The sequence below is a fragment of the Manacus candei genome, unplaced genomic scaffold, assembly GCF_025592945.1.
Source record: "Manacus candei isolate 608988 ecotype Guabito, Panama unplaced genomic scaffold, ASM2559294v1 h1tg000041l, whole genome shotgun sequence".
NCBI classification, from domain to species: domain Eukaryota; kingdom Metazoa; phylum Chordata; class Aves; order Passeriformes; family Pipridae; genus Manacus; species Manacus candei.
The window spans coordinates 3,973,975-4,000,055 of NW_026138089.1; the positions used below are offsets into that span (position 1 = coordinate 3,973,975).

General features: G+C 39.5%; 1 protein-coding gene across 1 annotated transcript in view; it reads right to left on the reverse strand.

Annotated features, from left to right (window-relative positions):
* Window positions 1-26,081, reverse strand: part of PHEX (phosphate regulating endopeptidase X-linked) — a 100,592-nt gene that overhangs the window by 67,581 nt on the left and 6,930 nt on the right. The window contains exons 4-8 of the mRNA XM_051794868.1: window positions 11,662-11,748; window positions 9,829-10,055; window positions 6,574-6,642; window positions 4,271-4,387; window positions 9-92 (exon numbers count right to left, since the gene is read on the reverse strand). Coding sequence (XP_051650828.1) covers window positions 9-92; window positions 4,271-4,387; window positions 6,574-6,642; window positions 9,829-10,055; window positions 11,662-11,748 — 584 coding nt within the window. The remainder of the gene's footprint in view (window positions 1-8; window positions 93-4,270; window positions 4,388-6,573; window positions 6,643-9,828; window positions 10,056-11,661; window positions 11,749-26,081) is intronic.

Here is a 26,081-nt window from a genome sequence, read left to right on the forward strand (position 1 = left end):
CAACCAACCTGTGGAATCATGGCACTAAGCTCTGATATGTTCATTTTATTGTACATCACCTCACTTGTTCGATTTTCATATGGAATCATGATCTGGGAAAGAGAAAAAAAACACAAAACCATCAAAACAAGGATTATCTTGCAGGGACCTGCTCTTATGTCATTACTATCCATCATAACCCCAGTGCAGAAATATCTCACCACTTGTTTCCCAAGAATTTAGGGCATTAACTTCCCTTTTTGGGAATGAAATTTAACTGGAAGAAATGGAACTTAGTTCATTTTAAGTTTAACTCATTACTGGGGAATTTAGTGAGGTACATGTCTTCTTTAAAAGGCTGAACCTGAGATAGGCATACTGGAAGTACAGCTCATGTCTTGGATTTGAACATGATCTTGCTGTAGCCTTACTCTACCTGAGGGAAGAGCCAGATGCATACAAGTTTCTCCTCATTTCACCCCACCATCCTGATTTCCATAGCAGGAACCCAGGTACATAGGCCAGACACAAATTAAAGCATTCCCCAACCAGGCCTTCCATCTGGGTGACCAGAGGAGCCAGACCTCAAGTTCCTCTGTAGTGTCACAGCAAAGGAAATCCTAAATATAAAGCAAGTCCTTTTATAACTAACAAGAGGGACATTCAGACTCCAACGTGGCCCTATGGTACATAATAGAAAAACAAATCAAGTACAAGACATGGGTCTAATTTTTCTCAGTGCTAAAGAGAAATAAAACTTCCTGATGGCAATTCCAGCCCCACTCTAAGGTAAATCCTATGCAACAAGCTGTATGCTGTGCAGTTTAAAGAGGACAGAGATTGACGCCAGACTAACCAGACAGCTGGCAGTTCTCCAACCAAAATTCTCCAGTAAGTGTCTGCGGTTTTACTATTGCTCAAGCCACACAGGAAAATAAAAAACTACTTTCTTGTCCCTTTCTGCAAATTTGATTTATCTGAAAAATCTTTAAACTCTTCTTGAACCCATTTACTCTCTTCCTCTCAGAACTTTCTCTCCTTCTCCAGTCATTCAATCCTAATAAAAATCATCCTTGTACATAACAAGGTCTCTTAAAGCATGCCACTTTCTTATATTCAAAGTATTCTTGCTGCATACAAGTTCTCCATTATATATGTTTACTTAGAACAAACGCAGGGGAATACAGGATACAGTAAAACCTTAAGTGACAAACAGGACTACCTCCTTTGAATCAGTAAAATGTTTACATATATACAATCATTGTGCTCATTAGGGATTATGTAATAACTCGTATCCCTGGACTCACACCTAATATCTGGACAGACACGAGGAGGATTATTCATACTAAAGGAAACCATGAGCAAGCATGGTTTGTCACATAACAATGTGCATTAACAATCCTGAGGATTTTTACATGATCTGTGTCATCTTATATGGCAACTTCACCTACATACTTTGTACTCTCTGTAAGACATTCGTTAAGTAAAGCATTAGAGCTACCAGAGCTAGCAATGCATCTTCTAATCACATCAATGATAAAAGGAAGAAATGTTTACTGTTTTTCAAGTCTACTGGGTCACAATGAAGTATTTGCTCATTAGTCCATCCACGCTAAGTAACTGAAGCTGAATATTGGGCTTTATTTAGAGGTTTGGCAAATTTCATCCCTTTCAGCAGAAAAAATGGAAACACTGACTTACTACTGTTGCGGATGGCCCTCACTTCTGTACAAACACACCATTAAGAAGCATCACTGCCTTTCCTCCTGTAGACTGCAACTGCAGAACCCAGATAAAAGTCATCTGTTGCATCACCTGTCCTGTGCAATAGGCTTCTCTGTTAATGAGAGACCACCATTTCAAAGGGAATAGCCTCTCAGCTCAGCTGGCAGTTATGCAAACCAGTTTGTAGCCCTAAACTTTGGTGTTTTCCCAGCACTGAGGCTAACTCTTCTCTCTAGCTTTAGAAGTTGAAATGATCGTGGAGTTGCAGCTTCCAGGGACGGGATTCCTGTAGTAGCCATACTGAAGGAGGGATACACAGAAATAAAAATGCACCTTCAAACAGTAACAAGCCTAATGCATAAATTAAACTCCACAAGGGGGCAAAAATGTCTCCAAGTAAATGCCAGAACCAAGTACTAGATTTAAATACACTTAGCTTTACCAAATTCAGTTGGTCCCCTTAAATTAAAACTCATGGAGTTTCTCATCTACTCTCCCTGAGTACTCCATGAAAGCACCTCAGGAGCTAAGGGTGGTGCTACTGTAAACACTACCCTCTCACTACCACCTCCAATATCCCACCTCAGTCTTGCACTGCTTTTAGACTGTTCTACAGAGAATCAGCCCAGTCTGCTTCTTGAACAACAGGGTAATATATTCGCAACATGGATGCACAGCAGGGATTCAAATTCTACCCAGCTTCACAATTACAGTATCATAGAATCTCTTAGGTTGGAAAAGACATGTAAGGTCATTGAGTCCAACCATTAAATCCATCACTGCCAAGTCCACCACTAGACCACATCCTCAAGTGCCACATCTACATGTCTTTTAAATACCTCCAGGGATCGAGACTCAATCACTTACCTAGGCAGGCTATTCCAGTGCTTGACAATCCTTTTGGTGAAGAAATTTTTCCTAATACCCAATCTAAATTGACCCTGACACAACTTGAGGCAATTTCCACTTGTCCTGTTGCTTGTTACTTGGAAGAAGATACAGACCCCCACCTCACTACAACCTCCTTCCAGATAGTTATAGAGAATGATAAGGTCACCCCTGAGCCTCCTTTTCTCCATGCTAAACAACCCCAGATCCCTCAGCTGCTCCTCATAAGACTTGTGCTCCAGAGCATCTCAATGTTTTTCTTGTAGTGAGGAGCCCAAACCTGAACACAGGATTTGAGGTGCAGCCTCACCAGTGCCAGGTAAAGGGGGACCATCACTGCACTAGTCCTGCTGGCCACACTATTTCTGATACAAGTCAGGATGCCATTGGCCTTCTTGACCATCTGGGTCATGTTCATCCAGCACCCCAAGGTCCTTTTCCACCAGGCAGCTTCCAAGCCACTCTTCTCCAAGCCTGGAGTGTTGTGTGGGGTTGTTGTGACCCAAGTGCAGGACCTGGCACTTGGCCTTGTTAAACCTCGTACAATAGGCCTTGGTCCATCAATCAGGTCTGTCAAGATCCCTCTGTGGAGCCTTACTACCCTCCAGTAGACCAACAGAGCTGCCTGACTTGGTGCACTCTGCAAACTGACTCAATTCCCTCATCCAGATCATTAATAAAGATATTAAACACGACTGGCCCAAATACTGAGTTCTGGGGAACATCGCCTGTGACTGGCCACCAGCTGGATGTAACTCCATTCCCCACCACTCTCTGGGCCCAGCCATCCAGCCAGTTTTATAACCCAGCAAAGAGTGTGCCTGAGCAGCCAGTTCCTCCTGGAGAATGCTGCGGGAAACAGTGTCAGAGGTTTTACTAAACTTTAGGTAGACAACATCCACAGCCTTTCCCACAACATCTAGGTGGGTCACTTTGTCATAGGAGATCAGGTTAGTCAAGCAGGACCTGTCTTTCATAAACCCATGGTGACTGGGCCTGGTCATCTGGTTATCCTGTATGTGCTGCATGATGGCAACAGTGATGATCTGTGCAATAACATTTTAGAGCACCGAGGCCAGACTCACAGGCTTGTAGTTTCTCAGATCCTCCTTGTGGCCCTTCTTGTAGATGGGCATCACATTAGCTAACTTCCAGTCAACCCACCTCATTTCCATGACAGCTATATCACAGTTTTCCAGCTGCACAATGGGTACCAGTGCATTGCTGTAGATGCACTTCAGCCGGGATATTGATCCCATCACCTTTTCAGGGGAAGAAGCCCTGATTCCTATGGGACCAGCTGAGCTTCCAGAGTTTCTAACACATCAACAATCCCTGCATCTTTGTTGCCACATGGATCTCCATCCCCTACTTCCACTGAGATGGCAGACCGAAGGACCTCGCTAGCAAACTGTTCCTTAAACATTGCCATGCCACCCCCAGGCTTATCTCTAGTGAGCCTGGTTCACATTACAATTTAAGAGACCAAAGATATTTGACTAAGGTTTTTCCCCCGGAGAATAAAACAATGAATTTAACAATCAATTAAGGGAGAAATATTATTAATCCTTTCTTCATCAGGATCTGCTCCTTTCTTTCAGCTTCTAAAAGGCACTATTGCTACCTCTGTTGATATAATGAATTTCATTTTGAAAAAGGATTGCATTAGATTACCAACCTCTGCTATTTTAACTTCCAGTTTTAGAACTGATTTCATATCAGATTCGGCTCGTGAAGCATTTGCACCCAGAAGCACTGCTGTATCAACCATGAACTGCAAAAAGGCATCTCGGTACTGTAAAGAAACAAAAAGAATGATGTGACTACTGGATTTACTCTTGAGCAGAGCTGTAGCAGTAAACCAGAAATGCCCAGCTATAGCAAGGAGTATAATACTTTCATGCTTTAGCAACCAAGGTCGTGCTTTCCTTACCTTGAATGTCTGCTGTCAGCAAGTTAAAAAGGAGAAATAACACTGTAAAAATACTTTGTATGACAGACAGAAATACCTGCTGTGGTTCAGGGAGTACAAATCTCAGGAAATGCAAATGACACTTCTGGATTAGACTAACACTTTCAGCTATTACAAATGGATTAGACAATGTGTATGACTGTACACCAGTATTTTAGGCCAACTCATACAGTAATCACTACAGGACAGTAGAAGCACTTGTATACAAGTGCAAGCTTAGTGCCTGAGAAGACAGGAAGATAAAGGGATGCTCCAATGAGCTCTCTCCTCTGTTCCTGCCACACACTACAACACATGTGTCTGCTACAGTGTTTTTCTTTGCTCTCCCCAGGATATCCTAACAAACCACATTTTAATCTCTGTGTACACAGATGTTAGCAAAATACACTGGATGTAATGATACTGTAGTGATTTCTGTGCTGCCTCCCCCACAGTATAATCTTTCAGAGATTTTGGAGAGATCAGATTGCTCCTCATCAACTCCTAGCAGTTCACAGTCCAACATCAGCAAAAATATATCCCAACACATTTCCACCTTTAATCTTTTAGCAGTTACCATTCTTTGTATCATGGCATCATCTAGTCTGATAGAGGTAACTAAAAAACTTACTAACCTCTCAGGGAACTCAAAAGGGAAGTAAAGCTGTAAAAAATCAGCAGCAATGACTTGTCCCCCAGATAACCCCAGAGGTTGTTTTCTTTGAGTTTTGGGCTGCACATGACAGATACTTGCCCACATGTCTTCACTGAATGAGCAGAAAAAGGTGTTGTTGTCATAGCCAAGTACTGATACATTAAAGCCTTTGATAAACATCATTATTTCACAACTGCTGTCCACAGAAATGCTGCAAGAAACTAAGCTGTATACCCAGGAGTTGCTGACAAATCTTGCAGGGATACGGCTAGGAAAGCCAAGGCCAACCTGCAGTTCAATCTGGTAAGGAATGTGAAGACCAATAGGAAAAAACCCTATAACAGGAAAAAGAAGAGGAGGGAGAATGTGGATCTACTACTAAATGAAGCAGGGTAACAAATTACACTGAAAAGGCCAAGATACTCAATGCCAACTTTGCTCTAGTCTTTACTGATAAGACTGACTTTCAGGAATCCCAGGCCCCTGAGTCCAGAGGGGAAGTCTGGAGCAAGGAGGACCTATACTCAGTGGAAGAGGACCAGATTAGGGAACAAAGTGGACATAAGTAGATCCAGGGGATCTGAAAGATTGTACTCATGAGTCCTGAGGAAGCTGGTTGATACCACTGCAACTTCACTCTGGACAGTATTTGGAAGGTCACAACTATTGGGAGAGGTTCCAAAAGGGTGGAAGAGACCAAGCATCACCCCTATCTCCAAGGAATGCAAACCAGAAGACCCATGGAACTACAGACTGGTCAGCCTCATATCAATTACTGGGAAGGTAATGTAGAAAACCCTCCTGGAAACTATTTCCAAACACATGAAAGATAAGGTGATCACAGGTAGTGAGCATGGATTTATGAAGGGGAAATCAAACTTAACCAGGCTGATAATTTTCTACAATTACATTAATATCCTGGTGGATGAGGGGACAGCAGTTGTGGTTGATCACCAAGGTTAAAAAGTACAGGGTAGGGGAGTGCACAGTGAGGTGGATTGAAAATGAGCTGAGTGACCAGGTCCAGAGGGTTGGGATCAGGAGCACAAAGCCTAGTTGGAGGCCAGTCACTAGTAGTATATTCCAGAGGTAAATTCTGCTTCAGCAGAGGAGTTGGACAAGATGAACTCCAGAGGCCCCTTCCAAGCGGGAAGAAAAGTAGGGGGACCCCAAATCTTACAAAAATCTTCGTTTAGGAAACTTTGCAGATGTGTTTGTGGTAGCGGTGGTGTTTTCTGACAGAAGATACCCTGAAAAATCCAAATCCATACAATGCATGGCCCTTTCTCAGTTTGGAGCTCAACAAAACAAAAGCAACAATGAAAAAAGCTGAGGGGAAAAAGGGTCACTCTAATTTCCATTTGATAGCACTTACAGATTTGGCTTCTGTGGTGTTTTCTAGGTAATCCTCTCTAGATGCCAGAGAGAGGCTTGCTTGGTCAAGCTGTTAAAAATAACAAGAATCAACATTTAATAGCTAAATTCATCAGAAATCAAAGGTAGACTAATAAGCAACCTTGGAAGAGTTTCTCTGACAGTTATGGTAGATGTGTGCAAATATACATACACAACGCACTGCAGCAGACTGAGCTCCACAGGATCTCTAAACAACAGAAAAATCTTATGCTGTGCTGACAGATATTAACTAAATCAGATTACTGTGATCTGGGGAGCCCCAGATGCCCCCTGCAATACCTAAGCCACCTCCAGAAAAGAATTACCTATGTGATGTAGGTGTTTATGGCTCCATTAGTATTAGGTAATGCAATAGGACTGGGCCTACAGAATCAAACAGTTGGTGCTGATGACCATTCATCTTGTGCACATTTCAGGGGCACAAGAGTCAGCTTTGGGACACACTAGCCTAGTGTATGGACCAAATGTCCATGAGGTGCTGGAGCATGTTAGTTGTTGTGTATCCAGAAGGCACTGTTAGCCTTTCTTGACTGAAACTGAGATTACACTTTTGAGCTTCACCCCAGACCAGCACTGGGTGCTGTATTTAGCTTTTTGAACAGATATGAAACAACTGGATACCAGCCAGGATTGCATGCATGCCCAGGATATTGTTATCTCTCCAGTACATTACCTAAAGGTGTCTGGTATGTCCAGGTGGATCTTTGACTTTCACTCACCTTTTTGATCTAAACATGGATCAAATTTGATAGTCTACAGTCACCCTAATATTGGAATTAGGGTCTCAAGGTAATTTCTAAACCAGACCTCAAAGTTTGAGATCTGCACTTAGTGTTGAGTGAAATATCTACATGAGAATATATACATATGGTTTCAAATTCCTAACCAGGCAAAACTCACAATACAGCACATATTTTAGAATTGATACTAGGAACTGAGATTTCCCAGAACTTTTCAGTGCAGTGAAGTTAGGCTAGAGTGTGGAAGCCAAAGCTGAAAACTTCATTCAACCAGCTTCCAAACTCTGAATAAGATACTGATTGGAGCAGAAACAACAGTTTTGATGTTCTAAAATTATTGGTTTGATGCTGTAATTGTTTTTAAAAGATAAGTCTAGTAAAGAGAGATTGCATTGATTCATACAATTTCATGTGTCTTTTTAAATCTAAATTATTTAGGTTAAACCACTTATATTTCACATTTTGCACATTTATAAAATCTTAGAATCTAAAATGGATGAATAAATGTAATCTTTTCCTCTACTAGCTGATGTTCACAATCTTTAAAATACATCATAAACAAATAAAACAAATCTTCCTCAAAAAGGAGAGTAACTGTGATGCTCAGTGCAAATCTGGTTCTTTTTGAAAAACAGTATCACCTTCTTTTCTCAGCATATTGGAGCAAAAATAATATGCTTTTTGTACGTGTGTCTTGGCAATAGTTAACTTCAGACTATTTGGTCTGTTTCAGTTATGTGACTGGTACAATAAATGCCTATCCAAATTTCCTAGGCTTAAGACTTAGACCTGACAACACATAAAAACCAAGAGAGCAGAAATATGAGAAAGAAACAGAAAAGTTAACCAATTTCTGTAGCCCTCAAAAAAAATCATGTTGAATGCTGAACAAAGTTTTATTTGGAGTTTTTAATTTTTTATGATCCATTGATGATTTTGCAATACTGAACAAAAAGAATTTTGCAATGAAGTTATTCTCACAAGCAGATTGAAATACTCCATGGTACATCTACACCCCTGGGAATTTGTTAAAACACAGACAAGGAAGAATACTGGCCGATGCAATCTGTAGATCAAGATCTTAATAAAATTAACAACAATACCCTATGGGATAGTACGTTATTCATAGCATGTAGTGCTTCAGTTATTCAGATACCTAATTCTTAGGTACCACTAAGCATACCAAGGAAAGGTACTGATAGTTATAATTCATTTTCAAGAGACCAGCAGTAAGGATATCCCTGCCCAGCCCTTTGCTAACAGGTGACTTGGACTGAAATATTATGACAGGAGATACCCAACTAAACATCTCTCTGATTCTACTGCTTCAGTTCATTTAAACAAGTCTCAAGCCAAAGAAAACCTGACAGGATCTTAAAAGTATCTTAGCAGAATGACATCTTCTTTACAGCAAACTGTTGGTCTGCTGTTGACTATCCAGGAAAATATCCCAGAGATGGGGAAAAGTTACCCTTCTACTTTATACCGGTTAAATGCCTCAGTCAGAAGACATTTTGAAGAACTGACTCAGAATTGACATCCACTCCAGCACCAACACAATTAACTGTTGTTTGATCTCTAGATACAATGTATTCTTGGCTACATTCCTACAGCCAGCCCACATGCCAGCAAAATAAAAGGCCATAGATCCTACTTTGCTGTGATGAATGGCATCATAACTTTCTTATTTGCTCCTTCTCTCTTGCCTTCATAACCTATTTTCTTATAGCAGCGGAGGGTTGGTCTACTCTGGCTACTCATCTGTAACTCCTAAACAGCAATGCATTTGGCCAGGTACTCAGACTTGCCATGGTGACATCTCACAGTAATACAATTTTCTCTGGAGTTTTGTCAGACTACAGGGAGGCAACATTTCTTGGATCTTTTTCTCACTAAACTGTTGGGCAATGCCACACACTGTTAATAAAATGGTAATGCTTTGGTCTAAATGTAACAGCATTTCAGGAAAAAAGGTAAATTCTGTATTTCAGGTCTAAAAGTGCTTCGGATACATCTGTGTCATAAGCTGCTATATAAGAGACAGTTTATGTGTTTCCATCTTAAGAAAAATAGCTCAAGTTCAGAATATCTGCTATTGATGCACCATTCTTCATCTTCACAGGCAAAAACCCCCCATTCTTCATGCAACTAATGAGTCATAAGCAGCACCCAGAACTAGATATTGACCTCTTATTCTCATGCACATAGACCCTGGACACTGGTCTACTGGGAACATTATTTGTATTTTTTTCCTGGCATTGGAAAGAAGAAAGCAATCTGTAGGAGATATTTTTCAGTAGCATGTTGTTGCTAGTGGCTTCTACATTCCCATAAATTGGCACCTATGAACATCTGTGCATCAGCAGATAATAACAACAATAATCAAGTGTAAACATTTGGCATGTAAACATGTTTTAAAAAAGAAGACCATAAAATACCATGCAAAGAAACCTATTAGATATGCTATATAGTACCTTCAGGATATACCGATTGGAGATTTTGTCATCAGCAGCCACATACAAACGGATGAAGACAGAGTTACTGTATTGGCCACGAAGAGTCGCCAAGGCTTGGAGTAAACTAAATCTCCTTTCTGACCACAGTCCTTCAGGTCCAATATTGGATTCCAACACAGGCCAGCGGAAAGGTGAGTGCCTCAGGATACTTAAGAGGGGCTTCACATCGGCTTTTTCGATTTTATCTGAAATGCCAAAGTGCGACAACAATTACATTCCAGATAATTCAAACGCAGCAGCAGCCACACAAGACAAAGATTTAATGGCATCAATTGATTTCTAGGCAAGACAAAACACAATAGCTGAAACCCAAAGCCTCTGCTCTGCCTGTGAGCACAGCAGCACAGGAGTCCAACCCAGTTTATGTATATTAAGAATAATAGGGGCAAATCAGTACCTTTCAAAAAAGGCAAAGGCTGGAATTAAGTAAATGTAAAAAACCCCCCCTGATTTAGAAACTAGCACAGAAACTTCGCTGTTTCTGTGGGGCCAAGGAGAGGTTGGTTATTGTACATAATCAAAGCTAGAGGGGCAGTATCTTGGCACCAAGGCTGCAGGGCAGGCTGTCTCAATTGCTGGCAGCCAGTCTTGGGCCGTGCTGGAAGAAAACTGTCCAGGGAATAACAGAATCACAGAATATGCCGAGTTGGAAGGGACCTAGAAGGGTCACTGAGTCCAGCTCCTAGCCCTACACAGGACCACCCCCAAGAGTCACACCATGTGCCTGAGAGTATCCTCCAAACGCTTCTTGAATTCTGTTACCCTTGGTGCTGTGACCACTTCCCTGGGGAGTCTGTTCCACCGCCCAGCCACCCTCTGGGTGAAGAACCTTTTTTAAATATCCAGTCTAAACCTCCCTTGTCACAAATTCAGGCCATTCCCTTGGGTCCTACCAGTGGTCACCACAAAGGAGAGATTAGTGCCTGCCCCTCCTCTTCCCCTCACGAGGAAGTTGTAACTGCAGTGCAGTCTCCCCTCAGTCTCCTCCAGGCTGAATGGACCAAGTGCCCTCAGTCACTCCTTGTTCAGCTTCCACTCAAGGCCCTTCACCATCTTGGCTGTCCTCCTTTGGACACTCTCTTAGAGCTTAATATCTTTCTCATATTGCAGTGAGCAAAACTGCACACAGAAGGTTCAGAAGGAACCTTTGTCCAGAAGGACAAAGGGCACTTCTAATTCATCTTCCACCTGTGTAGCTACATAAGGGCAGTGATGTGTCCCAGACTAGTGTACATCATCTGACAGCAGCATTTACAAGCTGAGGAAAAGCACTGCAAACAGGGCTATAGGGCTTCCCATCCTAACTTGCTTGACTTAAAGCAGATAACTCAAAGAGTCCAGGGCTGTCTATATCCAGTCTTGGGAAAGTGTTTTGATTAAACAGATTTAGAGAAATATAGAAGGTGCTGAGCCACAGGCTGTTGAAAATATCAGTATGAGAATTTCCTCAGAAGCTCCTCTGATTTACTGACCCCAGGCACTAACCCCACAACCCTAGGACACAATTTTAGCATTCTTTTGCACAGATAAATATCTATTCACTGTTCCCTGACAGTTAGAGGTCTCTCTAAAACTGATTTCTTGTGCCTGGGTGTACCTCAGCTTCAGAAATGTGTAAAAGACCCTCTGCATTCAGTTGAATCCATATCAGCAAAATCCATGCATCTGCACAGAGCTCAGCAGAGAGATAAAACCCCTGCCTTTATAAACATAGGGAAGTCATATATCTTAGAATCATTGAATATGCTGCACTGGAAGGGACACATGTCCCTCTCAAATCAAGCCACTTACTCTCATTCATGCAGGATGCGTAAAGGACCTTGGCCTTCTGTACAGCTTCACTGTCTCGTCTTTTGCTGATGGGTTTCTCAAGCAATGCTGAAAAAACAAATAAATATGTTTTTCAATACATTGGAAAATGTATAAACTGTTTGCTTGTTTCAGCATTTGCTTTAATCATGGCATTTGTTTAATTAAGGATGAGGTTCCTCATATATTTTTTAAGCAGTAGCACAGACATAATTACAACTTTTTCAAACCCCAACAGAGAAGGATTTTTTAATTTATTTACTTTTAAGAGGACTGATTTAAAGCCAGGCAACAGATGCTGCTTATTATCTGTCCTCACAACCAGCCACCCTCAGCAAACTGAGGGGACAGGGAATCATGAGGTAAGTGGGAACAATCACACAAGGTAGGGAGTCAGGAATTCTTTCAAGTGGCTCGGTTTCTGGTGCTGGTACATTATGAAATCAGGATCTAACAGAGAAAGTTAAAGAATCCCAGGAGCAAGACCACTGGTGTTCACTTTTGCCGGCTCTGCTGCTGCTGAAAGAAAGCAGCAGAGAACTGCCTCGTTGTCTGTCAAACGCACAGTCTTGGTAATGACACAGAAGACCAAGTGTCCAACCATTGCTTGTAAAGCTGCACCATATACACACTCATATCACACTATAGGTGTAAACATCCTTGGTGTTCAGCTTTTTTTAAGCTGTCATCTCCTTACATTCTTCACATTCCTCACATTATGTAATGAAAGGAAAAGAGCATGAAAAGTCCATCTGAATCTCAGCAGTCCCCTCTTAGCTGCCTCAAACTGTTTCATCCAAGTTGTACATCAGCCATGATGCAGCTGCAGATACACATAACTATGGCTAAATGCAGAGGCATTAAAAAAGAAAAAAAGAATCGAGCCAAAACAAACAATGCCCAACTCATTTTCTTGAACCCTTAAGAGATTTAATGAGATAATTCCCTTTTAGTTATGGATAAGATTTTCCCTAAAAATACTTCTGGACAGGATCCCCAATACTTTTGATTTCAAATCCTCAAATTGCTAATATTTTTCAGCTTGTTAAATACAATATAATGCCAATCACTGACACATATCTTCAGCGTGCACAATTCTTAGTAGAATAATCAGATGTTTTAAAAATGGCATTTTAAAAGAAATGATACATGAAGCCTAGATAAAACTAAGAATGAAAAAATACCCTCCTATTAAAGCCATTACAATAATTTCTATCCTTGCCAGTGAGCTGTACAAACATGAAATTTTGAAGCTAACAAAATCCAATGGCTAAAGCCCAGGTAAAGATCAGGAGAGATAAAGAGGATGAGAGTCAATAAAATAAAATCAACTCTAGAAATACACCTGCATCAAATTGTGTTAAAATCAGACCTGGTGTTTTCCCATCAAACCATCTCATTATGTGACAGAATGAAGCAGTAACACTCACTGTACTATTGCAGAGAGTGAGGTGGGGTAGATGTTGCCAATTGCTCAGAGTTCTTTTATGAAGACAATTCTTGGTTCCAATAACAAAAAATCCAGTTATCAAACATGAAAGACTTAATAAGATGGCTGAATCCTGTGGATACTGAAATAGGGGATGTGATCCATGAGCGCTCTTTAGGCTATAAAGGTTTCTCAGCCCTAACCTCAAGTTTTCGGAAAGGTTTAGAAGCTCAAACATGGAGCACTGCTCACATCCACGTGATTTCTACATTAGCTAGTATAAAATCCAAATACAAGATTTAGAAATTTGCTTCTTATTTAGCTCACAAATACATATGGATTTTATGTGTCCTTGAGTATTTAAACTCTTAGACATGAATAGCAAGAAAAGGTAAGAAGCAAAACATATTGATCAAAAATATGTGTAATCAATTAGTCTGTCTCCAGGTTGCTTATTCATGGAAAGAAAGTCACTACTGTGATTGAAATCAATGTAGACACATCAGGCTCTCTTTATATTGGCAATATTGGGTATGTGAGTAGCCTGGCCATAGCTGCAGGCTCTGACAAACCCACTCCTGCACTGAGCAAATCTGATCGTGTGGGTCGATGCACTCTGTGCTTCTACAGGGCAGCGTTTTGGAGGCTGCAGCTCAGAGCCTCTGCTCTCCAAGGACCTCCACAGGTTGATCAAACCTGCCTCAGAGCCATCCCTCAGTCTCCCCAGCGTGGAAAGGCACTCTCTGAACAGTGTTCCATCTCTTGGCACATGACATAGATTTCTGGCTATACTAAGGGAAATGCCAGTCGGGGACACAGAGACAGCAAATTCAGGCCCTCTGAAAAAAATCAACTGAACTGTAGCTGTCTGGGAGGATTTTATCACCTTGAAAGACAGTAATAGCTTCAGATATTTTCTGTTTGGACACCAAAACGTAAGCAAAACCTATAAGATCTTTCAAGGTATAGGAAGAGAAAGACCACAAGAGATCAAATGTTCAGTTACATAAGTTACCCACAGACCTGCTGCTTAGTTCCCTACTTTGCCTTTCCAAACTGCTACTCTCACCCCTCACTAAGGAATTGTGTGTATTCATATGAATCCACTGAGAAGTTCAGTCTACTAGGCTTTTCTTAAAGCACAGTTTTCTTAAACTTTGGCCTAGTTAAGGAGATGGGTGCTACTAACATTTTGACCAAAGCAGCTCACTTAACACTGAGAAGGACATTGAGTTTGTTCTTCTTGCAGCTTTCTTTCTTTCAATTTTTTTAAACTCAGTTTTCTTGTTTCTAATTAAAAGTTCTAATTCCCTAAAGCAACCTTCCATTTTAGGATATCAAACATTTATCTTTAGATAAGAATTTTTAGGAATAAATGGTTTTGATCAGACTAGGAAATACACATCACTCCAACAATATCAAAAACCACCCTTATATAAGAGCCCATCTGTCAGTTCCCTATTAAATGTTACAGTGCTAGGCAATTTGGCTGCAGAGGTTAAAAAACCCCCACCATCCAAGCTGATTTGCAACCACCTGAAAAGGCATAGAATTGTTATTAACGTCAACTAAAATTTAACAATTTATTGCTGCTACTGAATTACAAAACTAGCCTGTCACAACTGCAAAGCAGAATATCATAACCAAAAATCACCAGAAAAAGCAAAGTGAACCAGCATAGCTTAGGCCACCAAACATAAAGTTTGGATCATGTTTCTTTGGCCAAACATCAAGTACATGTTTCAGTGGCTTTTCTAACAAAGCAGCTCTTCTTCACTCACATCTTTTACTCTCTTCACTTTTAAATTATTTCCAAAGTCATTCTCTTGGCAATAAAAAAAGATCTTGGCCTGTGGCACTGATCTCAGCACCTCATTGTCCACGTTTCCATATGCACAGGATGCCCAGATGCAAGATTTATATTTCCCTTCACATAAAACTTAGTTATGGCAAGTGTCAAAACCTATTGGCAATTCCACTCCACAGCACTGTAACAACATAACTCATCTCATTAAGCAAGTACCACTTGAACAGTTAGAAACTGTTTAAAGGTGTTCATGATATCCTAAACTTTCTGAGACTGCAAATCGCTTCATCATTTGGTTTCTTCTACCAAGGGGCTGAGGGTGGGGATGTTCCCATTGCAATCAAAGTTGTGGTACTTCTGGCACCCCAGGTCAGGCAGGTTTGAATCATTGTGCTCCCTGGCTATTCTACAAAACACAAAGGCTCAGCACCACCAGCAAACAAACCCACTCCATAGCTGGGAGTGATCCTCACTTGTCTGAACTGGAGATGCTCAGATACATAGTCAAGTAAAAAAGCCACAGCTGGGGGTGGGGAGCTGAGAAGGGAAGGAAGAGAGTTTATATTGAGTTGCCTTCACATAGTTCTTTTCCAGGGCAAGAGGGCTAAAAAAGGCCAACTTCCTGTGGTTCACTACCCTCCAGTAAACAGCAATCATCTGCTGTTAAAAGTGAGAGCAAGGCACATTACAAAGTAAGCTTTGCGTGAGTGTTTATTTAACTGCATACTATTCTGAAGCTGCTAAGGATAATCTTGTGGCCAAGTGTTACCTTTAATCTTACTTTCCATTTCCAGCCCTCGTTGATTTTCCAGCCCACTGTCTTGCATAGCTTCACTTTTCAACCATCGTATTTTATTTATGGCACCAAGAAATCCTGTACCTTTCTCTCTTCTGACATGGAGTGCACAAAAAAGGGATTGTAAAGCCAGATTTGCAGAGAAAAGAAATGTGCATGCCATTTATTCCAATTAGAAATATTGATTCAATTTATCAGTGTCCTGATCAGCAGATTGTATATATTCTTTGTGCTATCAGATAGTTTTCTACACATATAGTTGAGTTGCAATCCTGAGTAGTTTTCTGCATATATAGTTGAGTTGCAATCCCCTGCACTATGGGATTCATGAAGCTTACTTCCTATTCTAGAGAGAAAGTACAAGTTTTCTCTGCACTTTCCAACCCAAGATATGGAGAATACGTCATGCTAGTAAAGATAGTAGCATTTTTTTCCACTAATTTCTGTCCTTATCCTTTTACAAACATTTACTCTATGTGGAAAATGCAAACTGAAGTGTTTGCACAGTGGATCTGACAATGGTCTGAAATATATTATAATGCTTTGTATCTTGAAGAAAAACAACTGCATGTGCAAACATCCCACTGGGAATATGCTTGGACTTTATAAAACAAAAATTATACAAGAACCCCCAGGGGACATCCCATTTCCTGGAAGGTTGTAACCCTGGAAGAGTGAAAAGCTAGAAGCAGACAAATAATTCAGCATGAACTCCCAGGGTAATTCTAGAACAGACAGCAGTCTTGGACTGCAAAACCAGAGAAGTACCAAAGTGAGGAGATGATCTTATTGTTGTACAGGCTGGTGAGACAGACTGGAACACTCTCTGCCCTTCAGCTGCCTGTATTTAAAAACAATGTTGAACAACTGGACAGAGGGCAGAAAAATATCAAAACAATTGGTTTTTTTCTTTGGCTTGAGAAATAGAAGAGAGGGATTTTAAAAAAAAACACAAACATGCAATGAGGAAACATGATTTTTCTCACAAAAGATGTGAAAGGGTGATGGAATCACAGTGTGAAAGCACTGGCTGTTGGAAGATGAAGACAAATTCAGCAGTAACAGTGATTAACCACTGGAACCAGCAAGCAGAGGAGACAGTGGCTTCTCTGCCCCCTAACATTTTCAAGACTTGAACCTTTTTTGGAAGATAAAATTTATTCCAAAGTGAATTATGTTTTATCCCACTGCAAGCTATTGAGCTGCATTACATGAGTAATGTAATTGTCTGTGACACAAGAAAGGTCATGGGAAATAATCTAATAGTTGCTCCTGGAATTGCACTCTTCATATTTAGGATACAGATCTCAAAGCACTCTTAGACATGAGGAATCAAGGAGACACAGCCACTATCCATTGCTGCAGATAAAGTGAGCCAGATTCCTCTTTATCTAATTCATGCCAGACTCCTACTGATAGCAATGGTGCTCCTTTATGAGTATAAAACTTGCTGAACTTGATCCAGACAGTCAAGGAGCTTGATCTTTTGGAGATGGTGAATGCCCTTCACTCCCTTTAATGTCAGTGACAGTGGGAGTTGCTCAGTATTGCCCAGATGATGCTCAGTACTAAAACTGAAACATAACGCATTCTTTTCGGGATCAGACTCAGAAAGCAGCCCAAGGACCTATTCATTCAGTGTGCCACAGTCAGAAGATGCTTTCATGAGCTGCATCCCCAGTAAGGCTCTATCACAGCCTCACACAACAGCATGCTCTCCCTTTGGTAGCAGTAACTAGTAGCCAGATATTTGTTCCATATTGGATATTTATGAGCTTCAGTTTCTCAGACCAAAATGCAGGAACTCTGCTTGTGGAAAGGGAGTTTATTTGCAAGTACCTGATGACAATGAATTTATCTTTCAATTCTTGAGCAATAAAGATTCTGTTCTTCACCTTCCCCCCTATGCAGCTCTACAGCTATAGGGATTGGGCTTCTAAACTGATGTGAAGAAAGAGCTGTTCAACCATCTCCAGCTATCACTGAGAAGCTTTGTTTGCTCCCTACGTTAGCACTATCACATGCTACCTCTGTGAAGAAACTAAACCCAAGTTATCATTTGGAAATTTGCAGAAGATCCTCTGATGCCAGCAACAGGTTGTTTTAAGGGTATTCTGTGAGGAGTTACCACCTAAAAGTCAAGAAAAACCTACTCGAACCTTGGTTTGAGTTTGGCAATCAAATCAAATGCACACCACCTGTGTGCAGAATGTAATTCCGTGATGTCCCTGAACTATAACATAATTATGATTAATCTAGTCCTCATTAAGAATGTCTAACCTTTAATTCCCATATTTTCTTCACACTTAAGAGCTATGGCAAAAGAGTTCCTGGGAAGCAACTGCAATGCCTGAAACCCAAGCAGCCAACTGCACTGTGCCAGAAGGGTTATCTAAGGATTCCAACAGTGTCGTGGAGGTATCGCCCTTACTTCAAACTCTCAGCACACTAGATTTAAAAAGTCAAGTTCAGTACAGTTCACAGAGCAAAGATTTGGCTAGGATGCCAAAGGGCACACACAAAAACTTTAGAACCACGCTGCTGTTACGGAAATCACAGTTAGATAAACGTATAGTCTTAATTAAGTAACATGATCTTACACGTTCCAAGAGTGATGATTTCAGAATGGTTTGGGGTCAGCTGACGTTCATTTAGAGTATCTGGTTTCCAATTCCTTTTTTCAGAACCCAAAATGAAGTGAAGGAGAGCTGGCAGTGGTAAGTTTCATAGTGTCTACAAGGGACACAATGTTCAACCCCAAAATAAAAGCACTGGCCACAGCATCCAAAATTATACACAAGACTGTTGAGATCACTCAACCAATGGTAACATTCCTGTTTTGCTACATGAAAATATGAATTTTAAAGACTGCAACAGTTCAGGTCACAAAATAGTCAAAGAAGAGAATCTGATACATGTATTTTTATTCTCATCAGTTTGGAAACCTGATAGCTGAAGAGGAGTATAAAAGGGAGAGTGAAGAATATATATATATATAATGTATTTTATATATATATACATACATGCATATATATACACATACACATATATATATTCTAAAAGGAAGTGACAGACTTCACTGACATTTCCAAGCTGTACATACTTTTTGTGAACAAAACAAGTATTGTCAAGCCAAGATTATCTTCAGAGTTAAATCTGTTCTCACAGAGCACTCTCCTGAAAAAGACATGCACATCTCCTGCTGTAAGATGCAACACAATGTTTCTGTACAACTTTACCCCTCCTGGCAGGTTTATTAGCACAGATCAAACTCCCACACAAATGCACCTGTCCAGCTTCCATTTCAGAGCTGCTTTGCATCTGGAAGCCTTGGAAGAAGAGCAAAGCAAGATCTCGTCTGCTGGAAAATACCACAGAGACAAACCCCAGTGGACGTGCAGAAGCCTACTTACAGTTCTCTTCTGACACTGGTGTAACCCAACTTCAAATGCATAATTTCAAAGCCTCAATAAATTCCTTTATACCTTTAAAACAAAAGTTCTTCTGAGAATTTGTCCTGATATGCAACTTTAGTGTACAAAACAATTCATTTCCTCTATTAACAATTGATAGCAATATTTGGATTTTGAGGCTTCCCTAAAATATGAGCTAATTTAAATTTATTAACTTTTGTAAACTACTAGTTCTACTAATTGGTCTGTAGCGCTTCTTGTTATTTCAGGTGTCTTATCCAAAGTCTGACGAGTCCTCTTCCCTGCCTGACCCTTTACAAGAAGTGAGCTGCAAATGATTGGTTTTCAAACAAAAGTTTGTTTCCAGAATTCCAAAATATGAAAACACACTTTTTAAAGATACAATTTTCACTCTCTCGCAACCAAAAAAATAAGCAATGAAAAATTTTCTCATGACTGTAGTTAAATAATTGTTAAAAGTACTGACACCTTACTGACATTAAGGTTCTTCTTCCCTTTTTTTCCTTGCTGGGTGTAAACAATCCTCAGTTTCAGAGGACAGGAAGGGAAGCAGTCCAAGTCTAATGCAGTAAAAAATTATTTCACTGCATGTTATAAATACCTTTTTTGAGTTTCTGATGCATTATAGTCCAGATTTCTCTACTGTTTGCTAAATATATATATCTATATGGAAAACCAAACTCGCATTAAAGACTTGCAAAAGTCTTTCTCCATATGCTTAAAATCATCCTTGCCTAATTAAAGCTTTTCACTTTGAGTCTAAAATAAATAAAATAGCAAGTCAATACACCTTTCTGGTGCTTATAATGTAGCTTTTACATTTTACCAAAGCATGTATTATTTTCACTTTCATGTCTTTTCCATTCTCTTCTTAACCAGCTTTCTATTACTTTCTTACCTTTTTTATCTCAGTTCCCCATTGCAAATACTAGTCACCAGAATTATCTTACTGGAGTACATAAGGACTTGAAATAATCACTCAAAGCAACTTTTGTAATGGCAACCTCCCTGTTCACACAGGAATATGAAATAATGCAGAGTACTAGACACCACTTAGATTGCCCTACCACCTGCTGTATTGTATGTTCCCACCTCTTGCCACGGCAGAAGCATCCAGGATGTCAATGAATGGGGCTAATAGTCCCTTTTGGAAGGCCTTGTGTTGGCTTACATAGCCCGAGATATACCTAAAATATAATAGTTTCCATATTTTTCCAACCATTAATTTTTTTTCTTTAATAAAACTCACAATGTATTCTGCAGCTCCATGAGCTTATTCATCAGAATGGTCTTTGTGGAGCTGATGCCTTAATCTAGGCCTGCCTTGTTTTGATAAACTGCATCTCCCCCACCCACTTCATGATCTGGAGGGAGAGGGTTGTTTGGTTGGTTTGTTTCGGGGGGTTTTATGTTTGTTTGTTTTGAGGGGGGGGGTTTAAAAGCCTTTAATAATCATCAACACATTTCCCTTATCAATTCAGGGCAATATGTTTTGTATTTGATACAATTAATGTTCCTCAGCCTATTTCTTGATGGCAGCGTCTGTCTCACCATGGATAGAGCAGAGACTCTTGAAAACAACCAGCCCATCATTATTAATTCTTCCGACATTCGGATGGAATATTTAATCATTATGAATTAATTTTGCATTAATGAGGACATAATTAATATGCATTTCCACAAGAATTCATGAAGATCTAGTAATTAATCAATACATATAGGTTCTAATTTCCAAGGAACATAAATAAAGTAAATCAAACAACTGTTCCCAAATACCAATTTCATGAAAAGATGCTGTATTTACACAAATAAACCCAATCAATATACTGACATTTTAGGGTTCACCCTTGAAAAGAAATTCCCCAGTTCTCTTCTTGAATATCCATTTTAGCAATATGGAAGTTCTCACAGAAATGGCATTGACACAGCTGTGCTTGCATAAATGTTTCCTAATGCTGTTCAGTGCCCTAATATACAGCACATTTCCTAAACGGAAATGTTGTTTGTTTACAGTTTCAGCATTTTGTAAATTCTCTGAGTTTTGTATATCAAAAGATAAGCCCATCATGTGAGTTCCTCCAAAAGTCAACATAGCTGCACACAAACTGTAACTAAACCAAAAATCATCTTATGGGGATTCAAGAGCCTCTGTTCATAAATCTGATTTCAATAATAGATCTTACTCTTTTGAGTAGTATTACCCTTTTCCCTGCCATGCCCCTCTAGCCCCCCAGTGTTATGCTGTAGGGGATAATACATGTCATTATAATATTAGGTAGAAGAGTTTAAACCACATTTAAACCAGAAGATAGCAAGTTTCCCAGTTGTTACAATATAGGTGGAGCTCCATACTAAATGGCAGCGTTACATTTACTTCATTATAGTAATACTTTCAACATGTACTTGCTTTTTGTCAGAAACGTACTTTTTTTTTTTGTCAGAAAAAGGGAATCGCATGTCACGGACTGCTGTGTCTTCCAAAGTATGAATCCTCATTCTGTAAAATTACCAGTCCTAATACAGTCATCAAACAATTTTGAAATTCAGTATCTACAGATATGAACATATCATCCAAAACAGAAGTTCACTGTAAATAAAGGGGAAATATTGTGCCACACGTGGAACAGCAGTGAGCAGTGTGCCCCACTCTGGTTGTAGGCCGGGGCTCAGAGGAGGATGCCATTCTAGCGTCCCAGTCAGGGAGGTGCTGTGGGAATCCTGTGGCTCAGTTACTATGCTGCCTTAAAACCTCATTCAGGAACCAAAATTATCTCCTTTCTGTATTCATGGTTTCCCAAAATCACCCATTACAAATACAACTTTCATCTTGAGCAACCACAAAGCCTGGAAAAGTCCTGGCTCCTCCACCTTTGATTTAGGTACTTCATTTTACCAAACAGCTATAACTTCTTGCCCAGAGAGATTTACCTGACTTGTGCCACTTGTGCCACTTATGTTTTTTCTCACATTCAGATGAATAGGCCATTGTAGGAAAGATCTGAACCACTGAAAAAAAAATGTCTGTGCGATTGAAAAGAGATGCATTTATAGCAGAAAAATCCAAGTAAAACAGCATTAAATGCTGTTGCTGTTTGCTGCTATCTTGTTATCCAGGAGCAGCTATCCAACAAGATACTGGAGACAAAGCCATAAATATCCTCTGAAGCTTTTATTTTAATTACTGCTGGTATTCTGCCTTACTCAGGACACCTTTCAACTAGCTACCTTTGAAGTAAACAAATCACAAAAGATGGGTCAGCTAATACAGAAATCTGAGGATGAGTGTCAGCAGCTACATTACAGATTCCATGGGACACATCCGAGTTATCACAGTGGGTCCAACTGAGCACCAGTTGGACTGTGGGAGAAGAGAAAACAGCCCTAAAAGAGCCCTGTGGCACAAGGTCCTCTGTGTAGGACAGCATCCACTCAACAGCAACTTCTCAACACCAACTTCTGGGATTAGTCTGAAAGGACCACCCTACAGATAAACAGTATAAATTTCCAAACTGAGATATTCTTACCTTAATGGTTTTACTTATAAAGAATTCATTTTCCAAAGAAAACCATTGCAGATTTTATTGGGAAAAGTTGTCTACACTGCCAAGTTATTTTGTTTTCTGTCTGTCTCACTTTTTTAAAAAACCCACACATCATGTCCTGCTAAAAGGCTTCCATTTCTTTCTCTTTGTCATGATAGTAATTCCTCATTTTAAACAGACTTTCAGAAAACAATCACGCTACAAAACTTAGCACAGCAAATCAGTCTGAGGTAGGTGTGTCATTGGGCCAGGAACAGTATGGAGACTTAATTTGTAAACTGGTTTCCACAGACATAAACTAAATATAAAAGGTCTTATTAACATAAGACATGTTAATAAACGATTCACCTAATTTAAATCAGCTTCTTTGCATTGTTGAGATTTAGGAATGTTTGTGTTGTTATGTACTGTTGTTGTGTTTTTTTTAATTTATTGCTTCCTGCATGGTCACTTGTAGAAAAAAAAAATAATCCAGCTGTTCTGCAGACTTCAGAGAAAGGAAAAGAAAGCATTTGCTTCATAACCAACATTCACCATAGGTAATAGGTACTTATTTACTTGCCTCAGATTTCCAGCTCTGAGTTATCCACAGAAAGCCACCCCCATTTCAACAGTAAGACAACAGCACTCTCGAAAATCTTAATTGAGATCAGCAAATCAAAACAGAAAAATTCATCAAGAACACAAATAGCTTTGCAGAAAATATTATGGTAAGTGAAGAAACATTTATTAACTCACAGAGACACTGTAATCTTGACCTCACTGAAACTGTTGCAGTTTGAGATCACTCTCATTCATACAGCACATGCCACAGACAAACCATTTTTTCCATTTTGAAGGACTCCAAGAGTACCCCAGTCCTCTCCAGGACAGTTCTACAAGGAACCAAGAAATTCTAACCCAAATATTACATATCCATGACCTGGATTTGGGTCATAACCATAACCATAACTCTCTGCTTTAGACATATTTCTATCTATCTAAAATTATCTTCTCTACCTTCCTCCACAAAACATGAAATCCTCCTATAGGTCATGTCCAAGGAAAGATCTAACACTTTGTTTTTTGCTAATATTTGCCAGGATAGGATTTTATTCATTTTGTATAGCCAGGAGATCAAAGTAAGTTACACATGTGGTTTGTGGATTCCTCTGAGAGCAGAAAAAGAAATCCAAGTGACCCTCAAACAAAGCATGGAAAAGAAATTAAAGGGGAAATGATGATATGGTTTTAGTTTGAATCCATTCTAAGCTAGAGAAAGTCATGGGAGCACTATATATATATATTCTTAGCCCATTATAAATCCAAATCTTTAAAAAAATATTTTTAACTATCATATTAAGTTTTACAGATCTAGAGAAACCCTGAAACAAATGTTTCTAATCCTGTTCCTTCAATCAGCTAAAGTTATGCAGGCAAAAAAATCTACAACCCAGTAGTTCTTAGCTATTTTCCATTGACCCATTGCCATTCCACTCTTTGGAATTCCCTATTAGAGCACCACAGACCTTATTTAACTACACAAACCCGCTACACCGATACAGAAAATGTTCTACACTTTTTTGAAGCTGACATCTGCAAAGTCATATGCTCTTCTGTGTCTGTAACCTCAAAAAAAAAAACAAACCCAAAACCCCAAAAGGAATAGAAAAAAAATTTCTTTGTTCTCAAACCCAGTAATACCTAATGCAAGGTTCAGGATGTTATACAGCTACACCTACCCTTTTTTGGTAAGACAAAATTAATTCTTACACATGATACCCATTATCAACTGGAAGATCTTCTTCTGTAGCAAAAAAATATTAAGCTTCAAGAATATTTAAGATATGCTTGTGTAACCAAGGCCACAGGTTTTTGCCCAAACTCCCTTTCTCAGGAACAGGAACAGGCTTAGGAACATTCGGGGACCAGAAAACAGATTAGATGTTCAAATAATTTATTATAAGTAACATCATTTTTTAATATATAGCCTGAATAAATGCTTCCATCTATATCACACCATCAAAGAATATCAAATATGAAAAATGTGGCTTTCTGGCAGAGCCATGTTATCACTTCAAGATTAATTGTTTTCTTTAATATGATAAATATTTCACAACATAGAACTTGCGTAATAATCAGCTCTTTAAAGACTGGGGCTTTTTTAATGTACTGAGTGTCAAACAGGGACATTTACGATGAAGTACAAAGTTCCACTAAGAGTTCTCAAAGAAGGAAAGATTAAATTGGCTTCCAGGGTCTGGTCAGCCATATAACTGTTTCTCTATGCAAGAGTTATTCCTCTTGCTAGAACTTTTTCTAGCAAGACTGTGGTCATACACAAATTAATAACTCAGTGTTGAGCTAATTTATTGAAATAACTCAAGTGAAAACACAAATATACCTAGAGGCTGAAATTATGCCTTGTAATTTCAGCTGCCAACACTGATATCCAACACTTTTTTTCCCTTTTCCTTTTTTAATTACAAGGAATATGTTTTGAAAAGTTTATTAAGTTAAGGAGAAGATGGCAAATGTTGTATTAAAAAAACCTGCTGCACACCAACCAACATTTCAATATCTTTGTCTCTGTTTCATGCTAAGGAGCAGTTTAGGCCTCCTATTAAAATAGTTATACACTCTTTTTTTGATATAAAGTTTCCATTAAGCAAATACTTGGCATTTGGATGTTTCTTTCTTGGTCTTGTGTTTTTCTACCTATGGATTAACAACTTCTAAAGAGACTGCAGAAAAAAAATCAAATAAAAATGTGGCTTAGCATGATGTCCTTGATTAGGTTCTGTAAAAGAGGAAATTAAGGATGACAGTCACAGTTTGCTACTCTATATTCAATTAGGACGGGCTTTTTGTGGCTGTGGTTCATGCAGGATGTGCAGTTATCTAATACAGCCCAATTCTGGCAGTAGAACAATTAGAATGCAAAGCATAACTTAAAACAGGCTCTGGCAATATTTCTTTCCCTTTGGTTGTGACATCTTCAGCAGACTTTAAACAGAAATCTTGAGATCATATCCTACCCTAACAACCCAAACCCATATTCTGAAATCAAATGCAGCTTTTAAAATATTTAACAATGTGAAAATTGAATATGATATGACTGAAGAAAGCAAGTGGAGAAGGGCTTTGATGCTTACACACATGTATAAAATCTAAAGAAAAAGAAATCCTATATTTAAGCATAACATCCTAAAACTGACCTCTGTTCTGTGGTGAGCTCAGGGCAGGCTCTGATGCCAACTAAGAGGTCAATACTGTGCTCTAGGTGCACAATGCTCAAGCACACCAACAACAATATTAAATCTTGCACATCTCCCTTCCTTCGTATGATTCACTTTTAGCAAAGACTATAAGAATCTGGCTGGGTTTTCCTACCTAAGAATAATCACCATCCTTT